At 32.1% G+C, this 23300-nt stretch overlaps 1 protein-coding gene and 1 long non-coding RNA gene across 2 annotated transcripts; both read right to left on the bottom strand.

Annotated features, from left to right (window-relative positions):
• Window positions 1–3354: 3354 nt before the first annotated feature.
• LOC145634285 (uncharacterized) lies at window positions 3355–9822 on the bottom strand. The gene is made up of 4 exons (XR_014113392.1): window positions 9650–9822; window positions 9487–9534; window positions 4367–4516; window positions 3355–3570 (listed from the first exon to the last, which is right to left on the bottom strand). It is a non-coding gene; the product is annotated as an uncharacterized LOC145634285 (long non-coding RNA).
• Window positions 9823–11940: 2118 nt separating this feature from the next.
• Window positions 11941–19892, bottom strand: LOC145635587 (putative sulfate transporter 3.5). Its single transcript, XM_081686894.1, has 12 exons — window positions 19484–19892; window positions 17446–17653; window positions 15812–15983; window positions 14820–14885; window positions 14301–14414; window positions 13839–13955; window positions 13591–13717; window positions 13194–13480; window positions 12904–13094; window positions 12734–12816; window positions 12562–12638; window positions 11941–12444 (listed from the first exon to the last, which is right to left on the bottom strand). Exons 1-12 carry the CDS (start codon window positions 19803–19805, stop codon window positions 12277–12279), a joined length of 1932 nt encoding a protein of 643 aa, XP_081543020.1. The 5' UTR covers window positions 19806–19892; the 3' UTR covers window positions 11941–12276.
• Window positions 19893–23300: the final 3408 nt, after the last annotated feature.

The following is a 23300-nucleotide window of genomic DNA, read 5'->3' as shown; positions in this document are numbered from 1 at the left end:
AATATGTACATTACATACGGTATGAATTATAGGAGAGGTTTAAGGACAAATGTATTTCATGTTTGTGTAAAGTTCTGGTTTAATAGGACACATTCTACAAAAGACGTTGATAAATTATTTATGAGTATATAATTCATTTTTTAACAACCAATAATGAATAATATATATATATTTTTAGAGTATATATATATATATATATATAGTTCATTATCATAGTTTTGACTCAAAAATATATGGATAGGAGTTAATTTTCAAAGCTAATAAATGTTGATGAAAATTATTAAGCCAATCAACATATAAATCGTATGCATGAGGGCAAAAACCACAGTACCAAAATAAATGAATGGATGGCAAAAAAACAAAAGGACTAAAACTAAAGGTGGTCCATAGAATATTAACACCTCTGGATATAATGTAAAGGAAGCCATATATCTTAAAGGAAAATAGATTATATACATACCCTACCTTACTTATTGTCCTTTTAATTTGTAGATAAGATGCTTTCCTTTTTATCAAGTATCCTGAAGCTTTCTCCATGCTTAATTAAACCTCTAATTACTTAGTTTTTTGTATAATGATATAAACTAAAGTGTAAAATAAACGTTTCTATATATGCATACTCGAATTAGATAGTCAAGAAGTTAATAAACAGCCTACTACGTTTTTCTTATTTGCATATGTTTGGAACGGGTAGGGTATTAAAATGGCTTTTCAATGTACGTTTATATTATCTAATCTGTTTCTCAAAATACGTATTATAAAATTGTGTTGCAAGTAATAAAAATAACGAAAGAAAAAAAAAAAAAAAAAAAATATATATATATATATATATATATATATATATATATATATATATATATAGTTGGTGAAATTTAGTTGATATTTTTGTGAACTAATTGCCCAAGAGGGGTCCTTAATATTAAGAACATGCCTTATAAAAAGTGTTGTCAAACCTTCCACATGGTATCCACAAAACTCATTTGGGTCCCTTTGCCTTTAATATGTGGTCTGTTAGTTCAGTTTTTAGTTTCTTTTTGCCATGTTGTTAGACAAATACACATTAATATTCAAAGGGAAGAAGGAAAATGATATTTTATTAAATCTAAATAGCAACAACACTTAATTAATTGCCAATTCAACTTAATAATTCAAATTAACAATTATTATTACCGGAAATTGATTTTGGAACACCTTTAACAGAAGTGAGAAGGGCTTGATCGTTTGCTCACCATAAATTTGCCAAAATTAATTTTTGAGGTGTCAACATTGTTATTCATTTATCTCTAATTTTAAGTTATGTTAATCAGTACTATGTAACGCGTTTAAAAATGATATAAAAAATGTACGGTATGATGGTAATACTTGTATTCCTGTTGTCGAGCATTCATGAAGAAGTTAGTTTGGTAAGACACGTAATAAAGCATTCAAGTCCCACTTATAACATTTGGATCATACAATTTATTTGAACCGAAGAGGAAAAAAACAACCGCAAAATTTGTCCTATACTTTAAATGTGTTACAATTTCTACGTACTTTATAAAGAATGATGCTGAAGAGGTGCAAATTGGAGTAGATAAATCTTGATCTTTATAGTTTATGCGACAGCAGTTAGTTTTTGTTTGCTTCTATCAAGAATCGACGAATTGAAAAATTACAATTTTGGCATAAATTAAAGTTGAGGGAAAACAAAATCCGAAAAGTTTATGCAAGAAAAAAACAACTACTATAGTACTATACCATATTATACTATATGATTATTAATTTATTATAACTATGTAAACTTATTGAATTTAATTTCTATCAACTAATGATTATCGATTAATAACCTACTTACTACATTAAGTTGGTAATATCATTATGCTTATAGTAGTTAGCATGAAATTATTGGGAGAGAAGAAGATTTGACCAAGAAAAGATGATATCGGTTATTGGTTGATACTACAACAACTTTGCTTTTAAAAGAAGGCAATACAAATTACGTGAGAAACCATTGTAAATTTGATGTTTGTTTTAAAGTCATGCATATATTATAAGAAAATCATGTCAACTAAATAGAGATGAAGGGACTATAACTTAATAAGAATTGTATGAAGCATTCACGTACAATCTAATGCATTTACATGAATGAAGTGTATGTGGGCAATACGAGTGTGGATGAGAAGGTGTGTGAGCGTATAATTTCGATGAGCAAATTTATACACCATAGTCTTTTGTAGGTTACTACCAAAATTCAATAAAATAAATTTTTGTCATTTTAGTCGACTAGTCATTGTTAAACAAACTACCTTCAATTTCTAAAGATGTAGTTCTGTAGTTATTAATTTTGTAGCATACGAAAGATATGGTTTGTTAATTAACAAAAGAAGCAAATCAGGCTGTATTATTATGTAACCAACTGCATCGACAGGATAATAATAGATTATGAAGTAGGTTAATCCACTCCTAAGAATCCTAGCAGCAATTGGCACCCCATATAAGAACAAGGGAGGCTGGACACTCTTTTTAGGTGGTTTGGCACTAGTTTAATTGTCGATCATAATATTCCTTTGGCTCATGAAAACACTCGAAAATTAATAATATAATACAAAATCTTGTATAAGACGATCTCATTGTTGATTATACTTATATAGAGCCTAAAGTATACTTAATAATGCCTAAAACTTTGTATTGAACATAATTTTGAGTGCAGTTTTTCATAGGCTTTAACGCCTTTAAGTCGCCTAACAAGAACTATAAATATTCACATTCACTTCTCATAATGTGCAGTTTTCCATAGGCTTTAACGCCTTTAAGTCTCTCCAAAAAGGCTGTATATTCCAGCGATGTGTGCGAGAGATGTACCACAGTGAATGATCTTTTCAATGATCGTAGCTCTGATGAAGGAAAACCTATTTTGATTCAATTTTATGTATTTGTTAATTTAGATTTCATTTGTAGATGCCGGATGGCTTTTTATTAATGAATTGATTTGTTTCAAAAAAAAAATGTGCGCGTAAAAGAGACAAATGAATTACATTAAGGTAATGTAAAACAATAATAACAAATTTGTAAGTTAAGTCTCATGTCAATTTCCATAGTAATGAAAAACCTTTATCGAATTTAAATTTGAATTTGAATCACAAATTTCGCTTCACTCAATACCACCTCTCAAATAAAAATAGGCGAAATGATAATCTAGCAACCACCGCGATGAATATTATGATTAGACTTTTGTAACAAAAATACATCATTGACACCAATCATGTCCGACGGGCCTTTAGTGAAAGGTAACCATGTCCCTAGCATTCACATCTAATTAGTGTTTTCTAAAAGGTGTGAATGTTAGGGCCAATGACATTCATTAACGCTTAAAAAACAAGGCCATTAAAGATATTTTATACTCTTTCGTACAAAGTTTCAGTTGAAACATAACATCAAGTAGATTTTCCCAATAATAAGAGGCTATTAATATAAACAAGTAAAATTAAAAATCGCGCTAAAACTGTCCTATAATGTATCACTTCTAAAACCTGTAAATTTAAGTAAATTGTCATTTTGCGCCTATAATATAAACTCGAAAAATCATTGGACCTGCATAATAATAATAAAATTAATAATGTAACACCCAAATCAACTAAAATATATAAACAAACTTTAGAACTTTGCCAACTCATAGTCCCACCAAATTAACACAAATCACACTAAAAGACGCTGAATTACAGCTTCAGTTGTTACATTCTGAGCTTAAAGTTGATGACCATCTTTGTTTTTGCCTAGAATTATCAGTTCATAGCTAAGGTAGAGCCTGATGATTAGACCTGATTAAGAATATTCTTAACAGATGATTAGCAACAACTTTCACCACCTAAACGCGTCGGAAAATGGAGGAAAGTAAGATACTGTGCTGCTTTCTTCACAAATCATTAGCAGTTAAAAAAAAGGAGATAACTTAAAGAACAGCGTGACATTTTGGAACCATGGCTTTTGGTTATGATATATTAATCTCCATACTAAAGCTTACTTTGGTTAATTATTGTTTAATCAAAGGCAAACACAAAAAGAGAGGGAAGGTTCTTTGATCTTATTTTCTAGTATAATCTTGTAAAGGATAGAAAAAGGCCGGTTTAAAAATTAACCCGTATATGATCCAAATTCTCTACCCATAATAACTTGTCCGATTTTACCTGGCCCAAACCGAGTACTAATGGATTGTATTGATTAATATCATAACAATCTAATTTCAATAGTACCTATATAATCCAAACTAAATGACTCATCGCCCTAATAAGACCGGAAGAAAATTAATTCAATCCAAACAACCTTATTGCCACCCTGATAAAAAGGTTATAAACAAAGTAAAGACGAAGGGGAAGAAAGGAAGTCTAACCAGTTCCATTTAAAAACAATGCAAGGGAGATATAGTTCTTTTAAGCGGAACTTTCGCTTCTGTAAAGTAAGGAATCACAAGAATAATAACCAGTCTAAACAAAGCAAGATCCTCTGTGGGGGTCTTCTTACGGACATGTTGCAAACCACCCTGAAGCAAAGAAAAGAAATAGAGGAAGTTAAGAAGAGCATATCAAACAGTTGAAGATTACAGTACATTTTAATGCATAAAAACTGAGGACCCACATTAAATAAAGCTTCTGATGATTGAATGTGAGATATTGTTGTAAGTTGGTACCTATAAATTTAAAAGATGGGACACTTTACAGGACAGATTTCCATAAAAATCTCTGAGTTTTTTCATGAACAAGATTAGCAATACACAAATAGCAGTGTCGGTGAGGAGGGGTTTAGTAGCAGGGTAAACATACAGTTTTTAGCACATGTAGAGAAGAAGCGTGCACCAAAAGTAGGGTTGATTAGTCATTCAGCTGCATGAACATTCATTAGCATGAACAGAATGGTGAAAACCGACAGCCAACTGACTAAAGTTACTCAAACGAGCATAATTAATTTTGTCGATGTATGCTAAACAAATAATCTAAGGCCTAATGGCTGATGCAAAGCTAAAATAAAAAATGAATGGCTCTCATAGCTTCAGATTAGAGATTTCTGAGAATTCATTGTAGATAAATAAAGCAATTCTTTGTCATTTTTGGTGACAGATCAAAAACACAAGGTACCCAAGTATCAGATTCTTTCCAACAAGAGAGTATCAACCATCAAATTTATGTCCTGTGACAATAGTGACCAGTTCATTAGGCGGTAGTATGAATGACGCTAACAGTAATGGACTCAAATGGAAAACCTCATGTCAATGTATATAGTAATGCAGCTCTAAATTCAGTCTTCACACAAGTTTCAACTGAAAATCACATTACCATGAACTCCAGCATGCGCTTTCTATGCAAAATTATACACAGACGCATTACCATTGCTGTCATAGTGTCATATATAACTATCTATCAGACGAGTGGTAAGATGTTACCAGCCATTTTATCCGTACACCTAGAGAATGGAAGACTGTTTAGTTTCAAGTCTTTCAACACAACTAAACAAAACCAAACACTTAGCACATTTACCTTAAAAACCAAACAAGAAATTATACAAAATAAGAATAAAACTTATAATAAGGTACTTGATATTTGTTAATGTAGTAGGGTTAGATGTAAAAGCTTCTACATTGTAACAGCAAAGCCGTACATACATCTACCTAAAATTAAAAGCATTCACAAGCAGATACTTTTCTTGACAGAGATATCAAATAGGAAGGTTCTGGAGAAGAAATTCCTATCAGTCGCACTATAAAGAACAATATAATAAATTCTCTACGATGAAGATCCAATTATCACGATAAAACAATGAGACCCCAGGTTGATACTGACTATATTTGAAAGTTAATACGATTATGAAAAGATCTAAAAGAGACATTATTATCAACAAATGATGTATTAAGACAGCTGGAATCTGTTCTAAGGTAATCAAGCAAAGTAGTCCCACTGACTCAAGAATAAAAGCGCCAAATGAAAATTTGAGAGGAAGGCAGTCTGACCCACGACTCAAGAGTAATTTAGGTGTGGAAATTCAAATTTCTTGCACTGACTAGTACCCCAAAAACACAAAAACAGTTAAGAACCTCAAATTACTCCTTACCATTAATAACATCATGAACTAAATAAATCCTAAAAAAGACTTAAAATGTGAACTTGTGAGCGAATACAAGCCTTGTAAAGAGATAATTCTAGACTTCAGAGGTTGAAATCAACATTTGAAACTTAAAAATAAGAGCATAATGACTGAAACAAGGAGTCACTGTGTCACATATATGAGTTTAAAGACAGCATTTATCTAGAGGATGGACTTGAACATGTGGCCACCATAGTCAGGTCATTATACAAACAAAAGTCATTTTGTATCATTTTATGCTTCACTTGATCACTGTTTATAAAAGTCACTATAAACATTGTACGACATCAATACAAGCTAGCATGATAAACCTAAAGAGAAAAAACTTTACAGCATTGAAGGAAAAGTAAAAGAAAAAGGAAAAAAAATGTGTTTGATATTACCATTTTACATGTATATATAGAACTGTTTGCAAGCACCTTTTTAAGTTTTAAATACATTTTATAAAGGAAGTTATTCGCAAAAGAGCTAAATGAAAGGTTAAGGAAAAAAAATTGTCGGTAAAGTGTCTAAATTAAAGTATTGTTGCGTAATTGCGTTGTAAACATGTTCTTAGTATGATATCTTTGATTATCAGATAAGGTTTGAATTCAGTACAGCCTATGTCACCACCCTATGAAGCGGTAAATAGCAGGTTCAAATTGTCAGATCAAACTCTATTCTAGTAAAATTCATATCAGAGGCAATTTAACAACTGATGATGCAATAGATCATTAGCAAATTGAGACAGATGAAGGTTCAGTTAAAAAGAGAATAAGGGATTCAAGACATGCAATAACTTGATGTCTTGGACATGTTAATTTAGTTCTTCCAGCTTTGCAAAGACATGTTGTGATATACTCATACTCCGTAGAAAACATCTATATTGAAAAATGAAATAATATATGAAGTATATGACAAATTCCTTTCACCCAAAAATGTAAAGTATTCTGATGTAATTCAGCCAGAAATCATCAGCAATACTTCATATCTGATCACAGACAAAATGAGTCTCTGAAAATTGATAACGAAATTGTGAGAGAGAAGTGGTGTTATCCTTTATACCCAATCTTTCCATAATAAAGGAAAATCAAAAGAACATGGTTCTCAAAATCAAGCAAACTAATATTAAGGAAGCTTGATCTCATTAATAAGGACAGAAGGTATGAATATTGAAAATAAAGTATACACAGAAAACATGAAGGTTTAGGAGTTGGGCGCTCCAGTCTAGAATTTAGAAAATAAATCAAACACCTCCCTCACGCTATATGCCCTATGAGCTCAAGTCTTAATGCTCAACAGCTATAATCAGTGCTCAATATTCCCAGCTGTAAACAAAAAAAACAAAAAAAAAAGTTGAACTTGGCCCAGGATCAGGTCAGAAAAGTTGAGCAAGTGGTATGTTAAGTTGAAGGGATTTAGCGAAACTCAAAACATTTTAGCAAGATTAACTGTGGGTTGAGAGTTGAGAATTTGGAAAGCTCTCATGAAACATAACTTTTAATAGCAATTGATATATCAATCATCATGCATCATCATCATCAATGTAATAATTAAAGCCTTATGATTTATGAGTCGACGATAAATTCTACCATCATGAATCCTCTTTACCAATCACATAAACAATAATTTCTCCTAGAGAAAGTAACTGTACTTCTTTGATGACTATTTATCCCGGCTTCCATAAGGTAGCAATCTCATTGTCCTTTTTTGCTTAATCCACTATCAAAACAACATAGAAATCCACATGCCCAAGGTTTGTTCTGTAAAATGATGTGTAGCCAAGCAAATTTTTTTTTAAAAAAAAAGCCTATCATAAAGGGTATTGATTGTTCAACCACCTGTTAACTATAAGACTATAAGCGACCTAGAAACCTCCACCCCTCTCCCCCTCCTTTGAGATATTGTGATGAACTCTTAAAGGGCCTCAAGAGTCGTGAATTATAGCCTTTAGTATTAGCTTCATCAAGGTAATAGAATCACAAAATACCACCAACGGATTTGTAAAAAGTCCCAAAGTAATTTCTCTATTGCATCCTCCACAACATAAAATGGATAACTAGATCATACAGAAACCTCTTGAAGGTTATGTGAAGTTGGTCAAGGCAATTAAAGGGGTTTCCTTAAGAATTTTAGTTTCTTTTATCTTATTTGATGATGTAATACAGTCAATTCCATGTTCATATGCAAAAATATATATGATGTAATACTCTTTGCGTACACCGACAAGCAAACTGTGGATTTTAAGTTCTTAATATACCATCTATGTTTTGGACCTATTGTTCTTCAACATCCACAAAGGTTCTTCTCTTTACTCTCTTTCTACTTTAAACATCAACACCTTACCCTCCTCAAAGTGCAGGATGATAGACGTTTTCTGCACTAGTGATATTGTATTCACTCTCTCTAGTGGGTCAACCAATGGACCCAAACAAAATTCTAGACTTTCTTTTAATCCTTTTAGATGTCTTCCTACAAATGTAACCCTTATACATGCTCCTGGGCAACCTAATTGCAGGCTTAACCTTACACAAGGATCGGCTTATACATATACTAAATTTACTGCTATAAAACTCCACAATTGTACAGCCCCATTACAGTCACAAATCGCAGCAGGCTAATTTTGAAAGCTTCTCTTCTTCTAACTCTAGATAAACAGTCCATAAAAAGCTGGCAGGTTCCCGAGGTTCTGGATTAGCAATTTGCACTAACCTCAACTAAACTCAATTCAACAAAGGAAGCAGCTTTAACACTAAGTTTTTACATAACAACTTTTCTGGTGCTCTTTTACACATTCCATCCTCCTATCTTCAAATCGCAACTTCAAACTTAATATACATTATACACTAGCATGCTAACAGGAATAGCAGCAACAGCAATAACTCGTTAAAAATCTCGCTATTGTCTTAATCTTAGGATTGTTGAGCCTTAATCAATAGTCACTGCAATACTGCTAAATCATCCTATGAAGTATGGACTGCAAAATTCTACAAAAATCAGCTTTATGAACCCAATTTTCTGCTTTTGCAACTCAATTACAGTAGTCTGATTCTACACATTAGTATTATTCAAATTGTGTTCTGCAAAATTCATTCAAGAAAGATAACTTGCTCAAAATCGACATTTCAGCATTTATTTATTTTTATCGGGAGTTAATAGATAAGATAATTCAGAATACAGAGAATTAACATGAAAACATTATTCTATAACTCCCCTTTATATTTCGAATTAGAATTTTCACTTCTAAATTGATGAAAATACTGAATTATGCAGGAGCCAGTAAATCCAAATAAACGAAAGATGCAAGTAAATTCTATGCAATTAAATCACAATTATAATTTTAACATAAAAAAAAAAGGGAAAATAAGAAAGAAATGGGGTTGAAAGAGAACGAACCTCCTGCAGCAGACTTTCGCTGAGGGCGGAGTATGTACTGTTATAATCCTGCAAGCAATTGTGCAACTATGTAAGAGTAGATTAGAGTTTAACCTTCTAACCATTTAATCGGAAATGATTTTGATTTAATTTGATTGTGTGATATAGGGTTTAGGTGTCTAACCATTCAGAATCAAATGATTTTGGTTTAATTTGCTAATATGATATAGGGTTTACTCCATTTAGCTATGCAATTCGTTAGTTCCACATATGGAGTACCAATTTGCCTTATTTCCTTAGTTGATCAATAACTCGTGATAATAGATCGAATATGATCAATACAATACCCAATATAACCGGTAACGAGCCATATTAGGCCGACTTCTCATGTACAACTCTAGTTTCCGTCAATAATTGTGTAGCCGACTTGACTCATGTACAACTCTAGTTTCCGTCAATAATTGTGTGCAACTGTGACTAGTAAGTAATAATACAACTTGCTATGTAATGTCTTTTGGGATAGAGGCATATAGCTGAATGTTGTCCTTCACTTGCTATGCAGCCTATGCTGTTCACAATCAATGACACAATGATACAATTGCAATCTAAAGTTTATCTATAATAATAGTAGTACTTTGAGCTAAACATTTCAATATCCATCAAATAGTCTTAAAATGCCCATTAAAGCTTCAATCTTTAACAACCCAGAAAATCAAAGACGCCCTCTTTAAACCCATCAATAATTTCTGAAAATTAATATGTTGAGCAATTAATTTTCTCAAAAAAGAAAAAAAAAAAAATTGTTCATTTTTAATTTTTGGAGGCTCAGATCTGGAATTCATCAACCAATTTGATGCAGCAAATTTCAAAAAAGGGAAAAAAATCAACCAAAAGGCGGCAAATCAAAATAACAAGACTTGAGTTTAAGCATTTGAGGAGAGAAAATTCAACAAAAAATGCAAAAACCCCAAATCAAAATTTTTGAGTTTAAGCATTTGAGGAGAGAAAATTCAACAAAAAATGCAAAAACCCCAAATCAAAATTAAATTGCTGCCAAGCCAAATGGGAAAATTACCCAACTCAAAGAAATTAGCCACAAATCCAAACTGAAATCGACAACAATGGAAAGAACAAAATCATCACAGCCTCATAAAATTATTATTATTATTATTATTGTTTCATGTAATTTGTACTCCGTATAAAATAAGGGGGCGTTTAGTTAACGCAAGAAAAATGGAGTAGTAGTATTACTAGTATAATTGTTGTTTTTGTTGTTGTTGATGATGATGATTGTTTGAGGGCCGTTTAATTTGGTCGCAGAAATCATCGGCAAAGAGGAGAGTGGCAAATGGTCCTCAAAAACTCCCATGGCCTCTCCTTGCCTCTATCTTGTTCTTTCCATTTACCCTAATTTTGATCACTTTGTGTTGCTTTTATAGTTAGGAATTTCTTGCTTTAATGGGCTTTGTTGGCCTGTTTAAACTAGGAATGGCAACGGATCGGATTCGGGTCGGATGTGTCTAAATTCGAATCCGATCCGTTCAGTAAACGGACCCTGGACTCGGATCCGAATCCGAATCCGAAAAATCCGAGTCCGAGTCCGAATCCGATCCGACTCGTAATTTTCGGATCCGAATCCGGTCCGTTTATTCGGACCTCCGAAATGATCCGAATATTTTTTTTATTTTTATTTTTTGTAATGTCATATACCTATAATTGCTTGCATTGTCATACTAATTAAAGTATAAACATAACATATTTAAATTATAAATTAAGTTACATAACAAAATTTTGCTACAAAACAAGCAAATAATTGTCCCAAGTTATAGAGCATGCTTATACTCTTGGATTCGGACTCGGATCGGACTCCGTCGGACTTTGCGTAGGGTCCAAGCCCGATCCACCTCCTATTCGGATTCAGATCTATTTTATCGAATTCGGACTAATTTTAAACGGATTCGAATCGGATTTTTTTCCTTCGGATCGGATTCGAATCGAACTCGGTTTAAATTGCCATCCCTAGTTTAAACCTTTAATTAATTATCTAGCCATAGCTCAAAAAGTGGGCCTCGTGCTCAAGTGGTCAAACTTAAAAAACGTGTTATGGAATGTCGTGCTTGTGTCACTATTTCATAAACGAAGCTCATGCATGGTTTGGCTGCTCATTTGTAGTGTCATGGCCACCCTTATTGCGAAGCTCATTATTAATGAATAATGTCAGTCTTTTTATGATTATGTGATTGTGTCAAACTCATGCCTAATTTGAAATATGATGTCTATGTATCGTCAATGGCCCACCATCGTGTCTCTTGTGTTTTTTCAAGCTTACGATGGGTTCATAAAGTCAAACCATTCTTTATAACAAGTGGTTGTGATTTGGGTTGATAAATCGCGTTACAGTAGTTTGTTTAACAAAAGTGAACTAAATGAAATCTAGGATCGATAAAGTACTCTAAATGACTTAAATTGTAAAAATTCTATTGCAAAACTAGGCAAACGCCTATTAATATGGCTTTCATTATAAATTTCGACAACCATACAACATCATTTATACAAATTTAAAGCACCACAAAGAATTAAAACCTCAATATACCTGCTAAAATACTACATACATTAGCACATCTTCCCAATCCCTTCACCTCTCTTTGTTCCTCTTCTTTTAGAAGTAGTAGAACATTTTGCACCCATTCAGCCTCAAAGTATACTTGGGCCGACAATTGTTACAAAATTTAAAAGCCCATTTAAAATATTACATGGCAATTGCAATAGCATTGCAAATTTATCCCTTCTTTACACAAAAATGTGGGAGCTTCATGCTTGTTCTGCCCCATTCAATTTACTTGGGCCACCCAATCTAAATCTACAGGCCTCAACTGCATCATCAATTGACAAAAATACAGATTCTTTGCCAATTACATCAATGAACTTTGAAGCTATCAACTTCTCCATTACTTCAATCCTTGGATTAACCAGTATCATCTGCATTTTTATGAGCAACCAACTATTAGTCGCGATCTTTTCATACATACTATAAACATAAAACAAAGAATCCGAGAAGTATATACTCAACTAGAGATATGAAAGAATGTGACATACCTTGATTTCTTTTGCTCCTAGGAGTCTTTTCAATTCGTACAAAGCCTCAATTCCGGTCATGTCTATAGTTGTCACTCCTATAGTAAGAAAATATCGAACTTTTCAACTCTCTACCCTACATGTTGATGATATATTAATGTTTGAGACATGAAAGTGAGATGAATGTAATTACCTCCTAATTCCAAAATAAGGTGCTCAACGGAATCCCCTTGATAATCCTTGTTCAATTCCTCATCTCTAATCCACCTTAGAACTCTGCATGACATTAAACACAAGTATTTAGCTATAAGAACATCCTAAGAAACTCTTGGGCTATAAACGAGTTTGATACTAATCAATCACCTTTCTCGAACATATGTGCTGTTTGAGTATAAAATCGGAGAGCCTAGTTGAAGAATCAGGACTCCTGCAGTCCCTTGTGCTGTAGGGTATTGCTCTATGTCGCGATACAGATTTGTGTTAGGAAGGTTCCCTAACTTACAAGTTGCTGGCCTTGCTGTGTATAGCAGTGCCCTTATAATTCCCAATCCAATCTACAAAATGTATGAATACATTAAACCAAGCAAAGAAGTAAATTTTCTGAGTACATAAAAACAACATCAAAAGACTCAGATAAACGAGGCTATTCTTACCGACATCCCAAGGCCAATATCCATACTGAGGAAGGTGACTCCAAAGAAGGCAACCATGCAAATACAGAAGTCAAATTTATCAACTTTATAGAGGTGGAACGCCTTGTCATACTCGATTAGACCGAACATGGCAGACATGATGATTGCAGAAAGAGCAACCATAGGAGTGTAACTAAACAAAGGTGCCAAGAACAACAATGTCATCATCATAATTATCGCCATCACCACATTGGACATTTGTGTTCTGCATCCTGCATTGAAGTTTACAGCAGTCTTCGAAAATGGCCCTGCATATATACATACATAAGAAACACACATAACATATAAATTTGTTAACATGAAATCCTGATCAAGTCTAATAATTTTTTTTTTCAGAGTTGAAGAAACTTAGACAAACCTGTAGTCAAGTAACAAGAAGTAAATGAGCCAACAATGTTCATAAGACCAAACGCGATCATCTCTTTGTTGCCATCAGTCTGTTGATTCTTCATTATCGCGAAACTTCTTCCAATGGCAATTCCTTCCTGTTACATTAGATTCCATACCTCAAATTAAAATTTTTCTTATTCTGATTAATGAATTCAATTATTTTTGGAACATTAACACTAAGTACTGATTAAAGCAAAGACGAATTAGTAGCCTTACAGCAAGACCGAGAATAGCTGTAAGTATTCCAGCTTTAATAGGTGTAGCAATGTACTTGGGATCAAAGTTCAATTGTTTAATGGAGGATGGATTAATCCCTCTATTCAAATGACCAACCTGCAATATGCACCAGCAATCGTTAAATTCAATTGAAAAATCGTTTCTAACATAGGAAAATGTTACACGTAATTCTTAACCTATGAATAAAATACCAAAACTAAAATAAGTCCAACATTCCAAAGGTATTGAAACATGTCATGATTTTGTACATACTAGAATACATTTTAAACCCATCTATGATCGTGTCACGTTTATTGTTTGTATACTTAGATCACGGTATATAATTTTGTGACGACGTTTATGTTATGGTCTTATGAAGTGTTCAAGACAATTTCATGTAATATTTTGCCTAGTCAATTTGAACATTAGAGCAGTAATAAGTAACAAAATGTGGCAACTCACAATTTGGACACCAAATTTTTCGGCATGGGCAAGGTAGGCGAAGAGGCCGCCGACTATGACAACCACCAGAGGAGCCATGGCTGAAATCCAAAATAGCTTTGGCCTTTTGGTTTTCTGTCCACGGAATCAAAGAAAGGATTAAAAATATAAATTTGCATGCTAACATGATTCACAAAATCACGAGTTATAGAATCTTTGAATTACATTACATTATAATTATCAGCATATATATTCCTTACATCACGAGTCATACAGGATCAAGTTTTGGACCGTCCAAAGATCCATTTATACACTATGCCAAAATGTCAATCATGTATTGTTACATTTCTTTTCTTTTTTTGTTTTTTAAATAAATAATAAAGCACATTTAAATTTATTTAAGGATGCCCATGTTTATCTCTGTGATTGTTTATCCCAGGACGTTTTTGTGAATAAATCAACTGTTTTTTTTTTTAATCAAAGACGAAATTAAAAGTAACTGAAAAAGTAGAATAAGGAAGGTAAAGAGAGGAGTCTAACCACGTATCTAGTGAACTGTAGGAAAACAAGGAAGATTATACCAATAAGTGCACTCTGCCAATGCCACTGCATATACACACAAATAATTCAAACATTAAAATTACAACTCAATTCAATAACTGCTAATTTGACTATCGTTACAACATACAAAGGGGAGTGATGATGATCTGTTTCCTCAATCATGCAAGTAATGAGAAAAATTCAAGTTTGCAACTTATAACTTGGGACCCACTTCATCCAATAAAAATCAAACAGAAATTGTTGAATGATACAAGACTAAGCTTTACCTTTAATCATATATTCAATCAAAAATCAGGAAAAAAATATGGAGTGTTCCATTAATAATAAGATGTACTAATATATGTACGTTTAAACATAATATTGTATCTTGTTACGGACAAATTTAAAGTCAAGTATATTTGTATAATTTTGTTTTTCAAGTAAGATGAAGAACCCTATTGAATCAACATTTCTAAAAGATTAAGACAGCTCAACTCTGTAGGTCAACCCTTGAGAATAGAGGGAAGGGGGGAGATAGGGGAATCTCCCTACTCTCATGTAGTTGGTGCCCTTGGTGGGCTCGAATTTGTGACCTCAAAGGACTCACAAGGCATATGCAGTTGTGCATATGACGGTACATACAAAATATGTCGCGTATTTATAATTTCATATTGTATGTACTACCTCCGTTACATATTATTTGCAACGATTAGACATTTTTTCTCTCTACTTTATGTCAAATCGTTGTAAATAATATGTAACGAAGGTAGTATTAAACATCAGTATCGTGATTTAAAGGTGAAAACAAAAAACTCATTTTTGTATTTGGTGTGCTTTACAAACTAAGGGAATTATTGTTACTATCAATCAAGGATAATACTAATAAAAGCATAAAACGACATAACAAAGAAGTAGGGCCTTAATCTTTATAATAATAAAACACAGCCATAAATTTAAAGGATAGAATTGAAAAGGTAAGATGTGTAATGTACCTCATTTTTGTGGCTGAGCAAGGTTTTCGTTACTGAGATAATATCAGTCTTAGCAGTAAAATGTGTCAACCCCAAAAATCCCTTTAACTGTTGCAGAATAATTATCACTGCTGTTCCTCCCATAAACCCAGTAATCGTTGAATGTGATAGGAAATCCACCAGAATTCCTAATCTGAAAATTTAATGGAACAAATATTTTATGTTAATAGGGTTCGTGCAATTTCGGATTAGATTTAAATGATTTATTGCACGGGTGTATGATACGATTAAATCTTGGCCTTCTTAGCTGAAACACACAATATTCAATGCTAAATATCACACGAAAGGGTTATGAATAAGAAGCTAAAATAGGGATATTACGCCTAAAAGGAGAAGATTATCTGCACTCGTTAAGGCATGTTATAGATTAAGAAAAGGAAACTATTAGCGTGCGTTGAGTAATTAACAAAATTGTTTTATTGAATATGGAAAATATGTTAAAATTGCTTTGAAAAATCAAGAAATTTGTACTAAGACAAAGATTTAATGATGTCAACATTCCCATCATTGAAGTACTTGATGCAAGTATATACTTAGGTATATCACATGTGAGCATTAGTCATGTTTGAAAAATCTACATCATAGACAGAGCACAATATCCTACCTAATTTTGATCCAATTTATAGATAATTTGGAACACTAGATCAAATTCATATTTCAAATTTCATCACCTCTTTGGTACTTTTTTCATTATTTTTTGGAAAATGATCGATCTTGACACGCTAATTGGTCTCATAAAATCAGCAAGAGGTTGGTGGCACGTCATGGTATATTGGTATATATGGTTCAAAGTAACCAACTACCTACTATAACACTAGGAAAGCACAAATTAATATCATCCATTACAATTAATACTTGCGTGAATTTACATTGTATTCATAATAGATCCAACTCGTTGACTTTAAAACCTAAATTCCTTTGTGACTCTCTGTAAACCAAAAGTTAATATATACAAACAACAATTTTTCCATTTTAGTAAAGTCATTTCGTCGACTTCAATTTTAATTAATTAATAGCAAGCATTAATCATACTATTTAAAAAATCTAACTTATTGTAAAAACTAATCGAATGTGAAATCATTAACTTTGACTCATCCATGAAACCATATGAAAAGTAGAAATGTTTTTGACTAGGAAATGGAGTTATGGACCCCTAAACCAAATATTCAGATACAACCTGGACTATTTCCCAACTCCCCTCTACTTATAATGTTAACACTTTTTAGTATTAAATCACTAAGAAACTCCGATGTGATAGGAAAAGGTAATTTAACATACCAACCCATTAAGTCATGCACATAATAGAATAGTATGCTCCTATGTCACCAAAAGTCGACTCACCATTAAAAGAAATTTGATCGACATATTATTACTATGGGTATATTCTCTTCATCTTATATAAATAAGTTTTAGGGCTAAATAAATATAATAAACATTAATAAGGTAAACTTATACGGGGTAGTTTATCGTTTAATTAGGCCATGTAATTTATTTACTACAACGTATAATTGACTCATTCTTCGATCGATCTAAAATATGCACGAAACACTCCGTGAATGTTATGCAATATGCATACATAAAAAGACATGCATTACCTTAATAGACCCAAAGCAGTTTCAATGATTCCACAGAAGAAAGTAGCAGTGAACACCAAGCTGAGATACAAAGACGGGTTGTCCGTTGGCGAAACCGTCTCTCCGATAGTGTTTGCTATGAGTAAGGAGCAAGCCGCCACCGTTCCCACGGCCAAATTCTTTGAACTCCCAAATACAGCATATATAAATGGTGGCACAAAACTTGAATCTGCATTTAATTAATTTATGATTAATTAAATTTGATTGTGATTTTTAAAAGTTTTTGCAACATTTTTTTCTACAACAATTAAGTCTAATTCAGAAAATCACGTTAAATTGTTTATCATGTGTAGGTAGCTACTAGCTAGATTGATAGCCGAGTTTAAGACTAACATCTAAAAATTGAAATACGCACGGACGTCCAATAAGCTAACAAAGGGTAGGTTAAATTTTTAGCTTCATCATTAACCACTCCACGAGACCACGACTTTACTGATAATAGGGTACTAGCTAGATTGATAGCCGAGTTTAAGACTAACATCTAAAAATTGAAATACGCACGGACGTCCAATAAGCTAACAAAGGGTAGGTTAAATTTTTAGCTTCATCATTAACCACTCCACGAGACCACGACTTTACTGATAATAGGGTATTTAATAACGTAACCAATATCATTAAATGAAATAAAATTAAAATCAATTGAGCGTGTTTGAACTTCCAACTACCAATTGATTTACCTGTGGATAATAAGCTAAGTTTTTTTTCGACATATTCTACACATATATAAATCACAGAAGACAATTAACATATACGTGAGGCCCCAATGTCGCCTTCTAGCCTCCAATTTACGTATCTTAGACGACGATCTTGATAGACACAAGTCACACTAGTAGACATAATATAGCTTGGAGTCCAACCTATATTTTTATCCTTGCTGCTACTGCACCCATCTCTATTCCTATATCATACGACAAAAAAAAGTCTTATCTCCTTCAATACACATCATTTTTTTTAAGTTGTGCACGATAATTTTAAGTTGATATTTCAAGATATAAAATTTAAATATTATTGGTTTATTGTACTTCAGTATATTCTAGTTTTTGCGATCTTGGTGACATTACTTAATTCGTATTCAATTTTAGGACCTACAATATCATCTATAATGTCAGAATCAAAATAAAAATCTAGTGATAATTCAATTTTTTAACGAGTGTTTAGTGATAACTTATGGACACCTGTTAAGCTCAATTTATTTTCTAACAACATGAAAAGACATGAAAAGAATATATTTTTATTTTATGATAAAATGTTTTATTCGTATCAATATAATTAATATTAATCCCTTTATATCGCATCTAATTTAGCTTAAAAAGTGCCCATAGATACTTTTTATAGAATCCCTTTTACTAATAATCATTAATGATTTTTTTTTATCACAAGAAAATACTAAAGAATAATTACTATGGAGTATTTATATAGTTATATGTAAACAAAATAGCTGATTAAAAGTAATAAAACAAAACAAACCTCTATTGATTTGAGATATAAACTGTACAGATTTAAGATATAACTTTTCTATGTTCAATAGATTAAAAATTAGATTAATCGACCAAATAATTCGTATGTGTAAAGCAAATTTGCATTTGTGATTTATACCATGGACTAATACAAATTGAAAATGACCAAATTCGTATGTGCATCTTGCACCAGGTGTATATATGAATCTTCGACTATAGTATAGCTTATATAAATTCGTATATACACACGTAGTAACAAAAAAACAAGTTACTATAAAACTGCCTAAGAAAATACATAACCGCATAAACACAGTCAAAGACTAATGCACGATCCACATTAGAAGGAAACTCTAAGGAGTTATATCGATAGACTATTTCTTACGACATTTATAGAAATAAATTCGCTGATAATTTTGTTATATCGATCCAGGATCTCTTAAAATCGGGAGGGAAGTTCTAACCACTCGAGCTATCTTTGACTCTCCGCTAATAATTAATTTATAAAAACGAAAGAAGAAGCAAGAAAAGATGTAGGTACTTACAGAGGCCAATGACGGGAGGAATTTTGGTAAGATTAGCATAACTGATACCTTGAGGAATAGCAAGACTAGCAATGGTAAGACCAGCAAGAACATCATACCTAAAAAGGCTAAAATTATAACTCGGAAGCCACTCGAAAATCGGAACAAAATACTTAATTCCCTTAATTAATCTCTGTTTTGGAGGGTCATTGCTATATCCTCTAAAAGGATCGTCGGGAAAAAATGTTTCAGCAAGACTGGATTTTAATTTTTCTTTAAATTTTCTTGGTTGAGCAAAGTTCACATTGTGGTGATGGGTATGATCGTAATTTCCGTCCTCCATTGTTGTGTTGGTTTCTGGATTTGGAGTTTGTGAAAATAGAGGAAAAAATAAAACAGAGGAGAAGAAATAGAGGGGAAACAGAGGAGAATGAGAGGAAGTTAGGTGTACAAGTTAGGGAAAATTGTGGGTTTATATAGAGTGAAAAAATTGTGTGTTTGAGGTAATTAGTGGACTGTGATGATAGAGAAGTGACAGGTAATTTGGATAAGAAGTACGTTAAAATTAAAATTACTTTTTTTTTTTTTTTTTTTTGGAGAAGATTGAGAGTTGAATTAGTTGATATATGTATTAAAAAAAAAAAAGTTATTTTTGTAATTTATACTAATGTGATTTATATAACTCTTTTTAACATAGTAAAGTGGGGAAAAAAAATCATATGGTAGATTCCCTCAATAAAAAAAATTATCATATGGTAGATTCCTTTAAAGTTTCCAAATTACAAATAATCAAGGAATGATGATTAGTTGATTACAAGAGTATTAAATTACTTTTTTAAGAGGATAGTTAAAGCCTAATTAATTTATATACTCTATCACGCCCACTTATATAAAAACGGGTTGAATTGCGGATATGACATGGCTCCTGGTTAAAGATCAACTTAACCAAGCTTATTTCAAATGTACCTTTTTTTTTTTTTTTTTTTTTTTTGAAGAAAGGGGGATAAAATTATATATTAGCAGCAATAGAGTTTAGTGGCATCCCATGGGAATGCCCAAAAGATACATCACGAGTGTTATCAGTCATAGTTTATGGATCAATTAGTGCTTATACAATTGACATTATTTTAAATGTAACGAGTTCAAATAAATTCATACGGAGTATAAGTTTAGATTAGTTCAGTTCAGGAAAAGTAAGTTTTAATAAGGGTTAGTCGAGTGCAAATTTCAACTAAAATAAGTTTGCATAACGTAAAACAAGTTCAGAGAATTTAAGATAAGTTTATTATAAGTAAAATTAGATGAATAAAACACACTCTTAGGGTCAAACTAGTGCATATTGTAGATGTCAAATATAATTTGTTTGATATAACAAAATTCGGGAACAATTCATGTTTATAACATTGTTGTAGTTCTTGGAAAATTTGATCGAATATCTTTCAAATAAATTACCTTACATAGTATTAAATTTTTTCGTCAAGCGAAAATCTTCAGTGATCAATCTAATCATTTTCTTTAGTTTTCCAAAGTACATAATTATATAGTAAACACGGGTAACAAATAAATAGCAATGTACTGTCTTTGACATTATTAGGGCATGTTCTCATTGACTGAACTCAGCTGAACTGAACTGAACTGAGCTGAACTGAACTGAACTGAATATTTTATAAGAGAAGGAAATTAGGAGCTGAACTGAACTGAACTAAACTGAACTGAATTGAATTGAATTGAGCTGAACTGAACTGAACTGAATTTCAACGTAAGAGAACAGACCCTTACTTGATGTCCTGCAAATGCCGTTTATAGTTTATAAAAAAAAATATTTATTTCTGGCTGCTAATTCTGTTTAACTTGTGACTAATATACAGGGATACAAGACATTCAGTGACAATTGTTTTCCAAATCAATTTGCATTGTATTTTGTTTCATAGTGACGATCGATAAAACAAAAAATTGGTACTCGACAATAAGTTGTAATTGTCTACTTTGTTTTCTTATGCTTACTTAAATTATATTATTCCGATAAAATTCAAAATAATAGCAAAATAGAATTTGGAACTCTAAGGGTCAAGTCATAGTAGGGAGAGATAGGAGGGTGGGTCTTTGGGTATGAAATGTATGTGTGAGCTTACATGTGTGTTGTAACACGTAACTATATACAATTCATGTACCGATTGATTATTGGTGTTGCGGTAATTGGGACTGTATTATTTGTAATTAAGGAACCGCATGCTTAATTTCCTGCAACAATAACTGGGCGGGGACTGGAGCCCCAAGTCTCAAGAAAAAAAACCTAACAGTTCTAATGAACCATGAAGTCAAACTAAAGGATAAAGAGTTCAATCAAAAATTTATGCCTACCTGCTGGAATTCTGGAAGCAATAGACATCCTCAGCAATTGCACCTAAAATATATGGACCATTTTATTACCTTCTAAGCATTCATGTTCATGAACTAGACACACAAAATTCAACGGTACTAGCATAGGATTTATTACTTGGTACTATATTACTTACTACCAAGATTGAACCTGAAATTCAAATGGTGGAGCATCCATAACTCTTGTGTTATGGTTCACATTAAATTATTTTCACATTTAATTAGACGAGTAAAAATATTAAATCAAACACGGAGAATTTATTATTTCTTATGATTTAATGTCGTGGTAGAACCTTGTTGGTCCAAAATGATGATCTAAGTTTGTACAATGAATTACATCATGCAATGTTATAAGTTTGAACTACTAAAGAGTTTTCGTACAAACAAAGGTTTTTTTGTTTGACCTTAGTTAGATGATTAAAATGAAGTTTACTTGAAGTAGATGTGACCAAATAAATGACTCGAATTAATACAAAAAGAATTTTCAAGGATCTAAAGTAATCGTATGTTTTGAGATTACCATATCATGTTAATTTTAATGTCAATAGATAATGACATGAAACACATGATTAGTAAGATAATAATTTCTTTATTATTAAAAATAATGGCTATTGGTACCTAGAATTATTTATCAGCTTGAAAATTTTCCAACATTTCTCTTGCATGCTAATGTCAAATAATTAAATAAAAAAACTAATAGTATAAATATTGAACAAAGGCGATTTAATTTAAGAAATTATGTACTTCGTATTGTTCAATAATATAGTCCTTATATATAGTTATGGTAATGAATTGAAGTGTCTATCGATACAAGTTTGTAGTGTAGCTTTGATTCAACTTGTAACATACGTAGTACATGTTAGTCACGATGAGATCATATGACATAATGTTCATATGCAGAAAAGGATTTAATTTGAAAAATGTTCTACCTAGCTAGCATTTTCGATGAAATTGACAAAAACAATAATAAATAATGAGGCGATTCTAAATCATACGTAAGAATAGGTTTATTGCTCATCAAAAGACAAAGACAATGAACCGTTGAAACTAGAAAGTAAGCATTAGTGTTGTGTTGGTATCAAATGTTGCTGAAACCCTACCTGCTGCGTTTTCAAACAAGAAAATCGAGTAAAAACAGTTGCAACAACCAACGTTAGTTTACAAGTGTGTTGATCACTATCAAATAAAACCTTCCTTGGTTGTTCACTAAGGCAGCCATTGACAACCTTATATTTCCCAGGTATTAGCTTCATCATACCCTTTAATTGATGCATTATAAAAGGAATTGTACTGTTGAAAACTAAAGTTTTTTTGGACTGGGTTGCCCATTTTTCTAAAGCATCATTATGAATCATCACTTGTAGCTTAAAGGGGGAATGAGTGAATGACAAATGAATCATTATGATAAAATCATATATATGTGGTCTTAGAATCCCCTAATTATAATATTTTAATTTTC

Source organism: Chenopodium album, chromosome 6, assembly GCF_948465745.1.
Source record: "Chenopodium album chromosome 6, dcCheAlbu1.1, whole genome shotgun sequence".
NCBI lineage: Eukaryota > Viridiplantae > Streptophyta > Magnoliopsida > Caryophyllales > Amaranthaceae > Chenopodium > Chenopodium album.
This window is presented reverse-complemented; position numbering and strand designations above follow the sequence as displayed.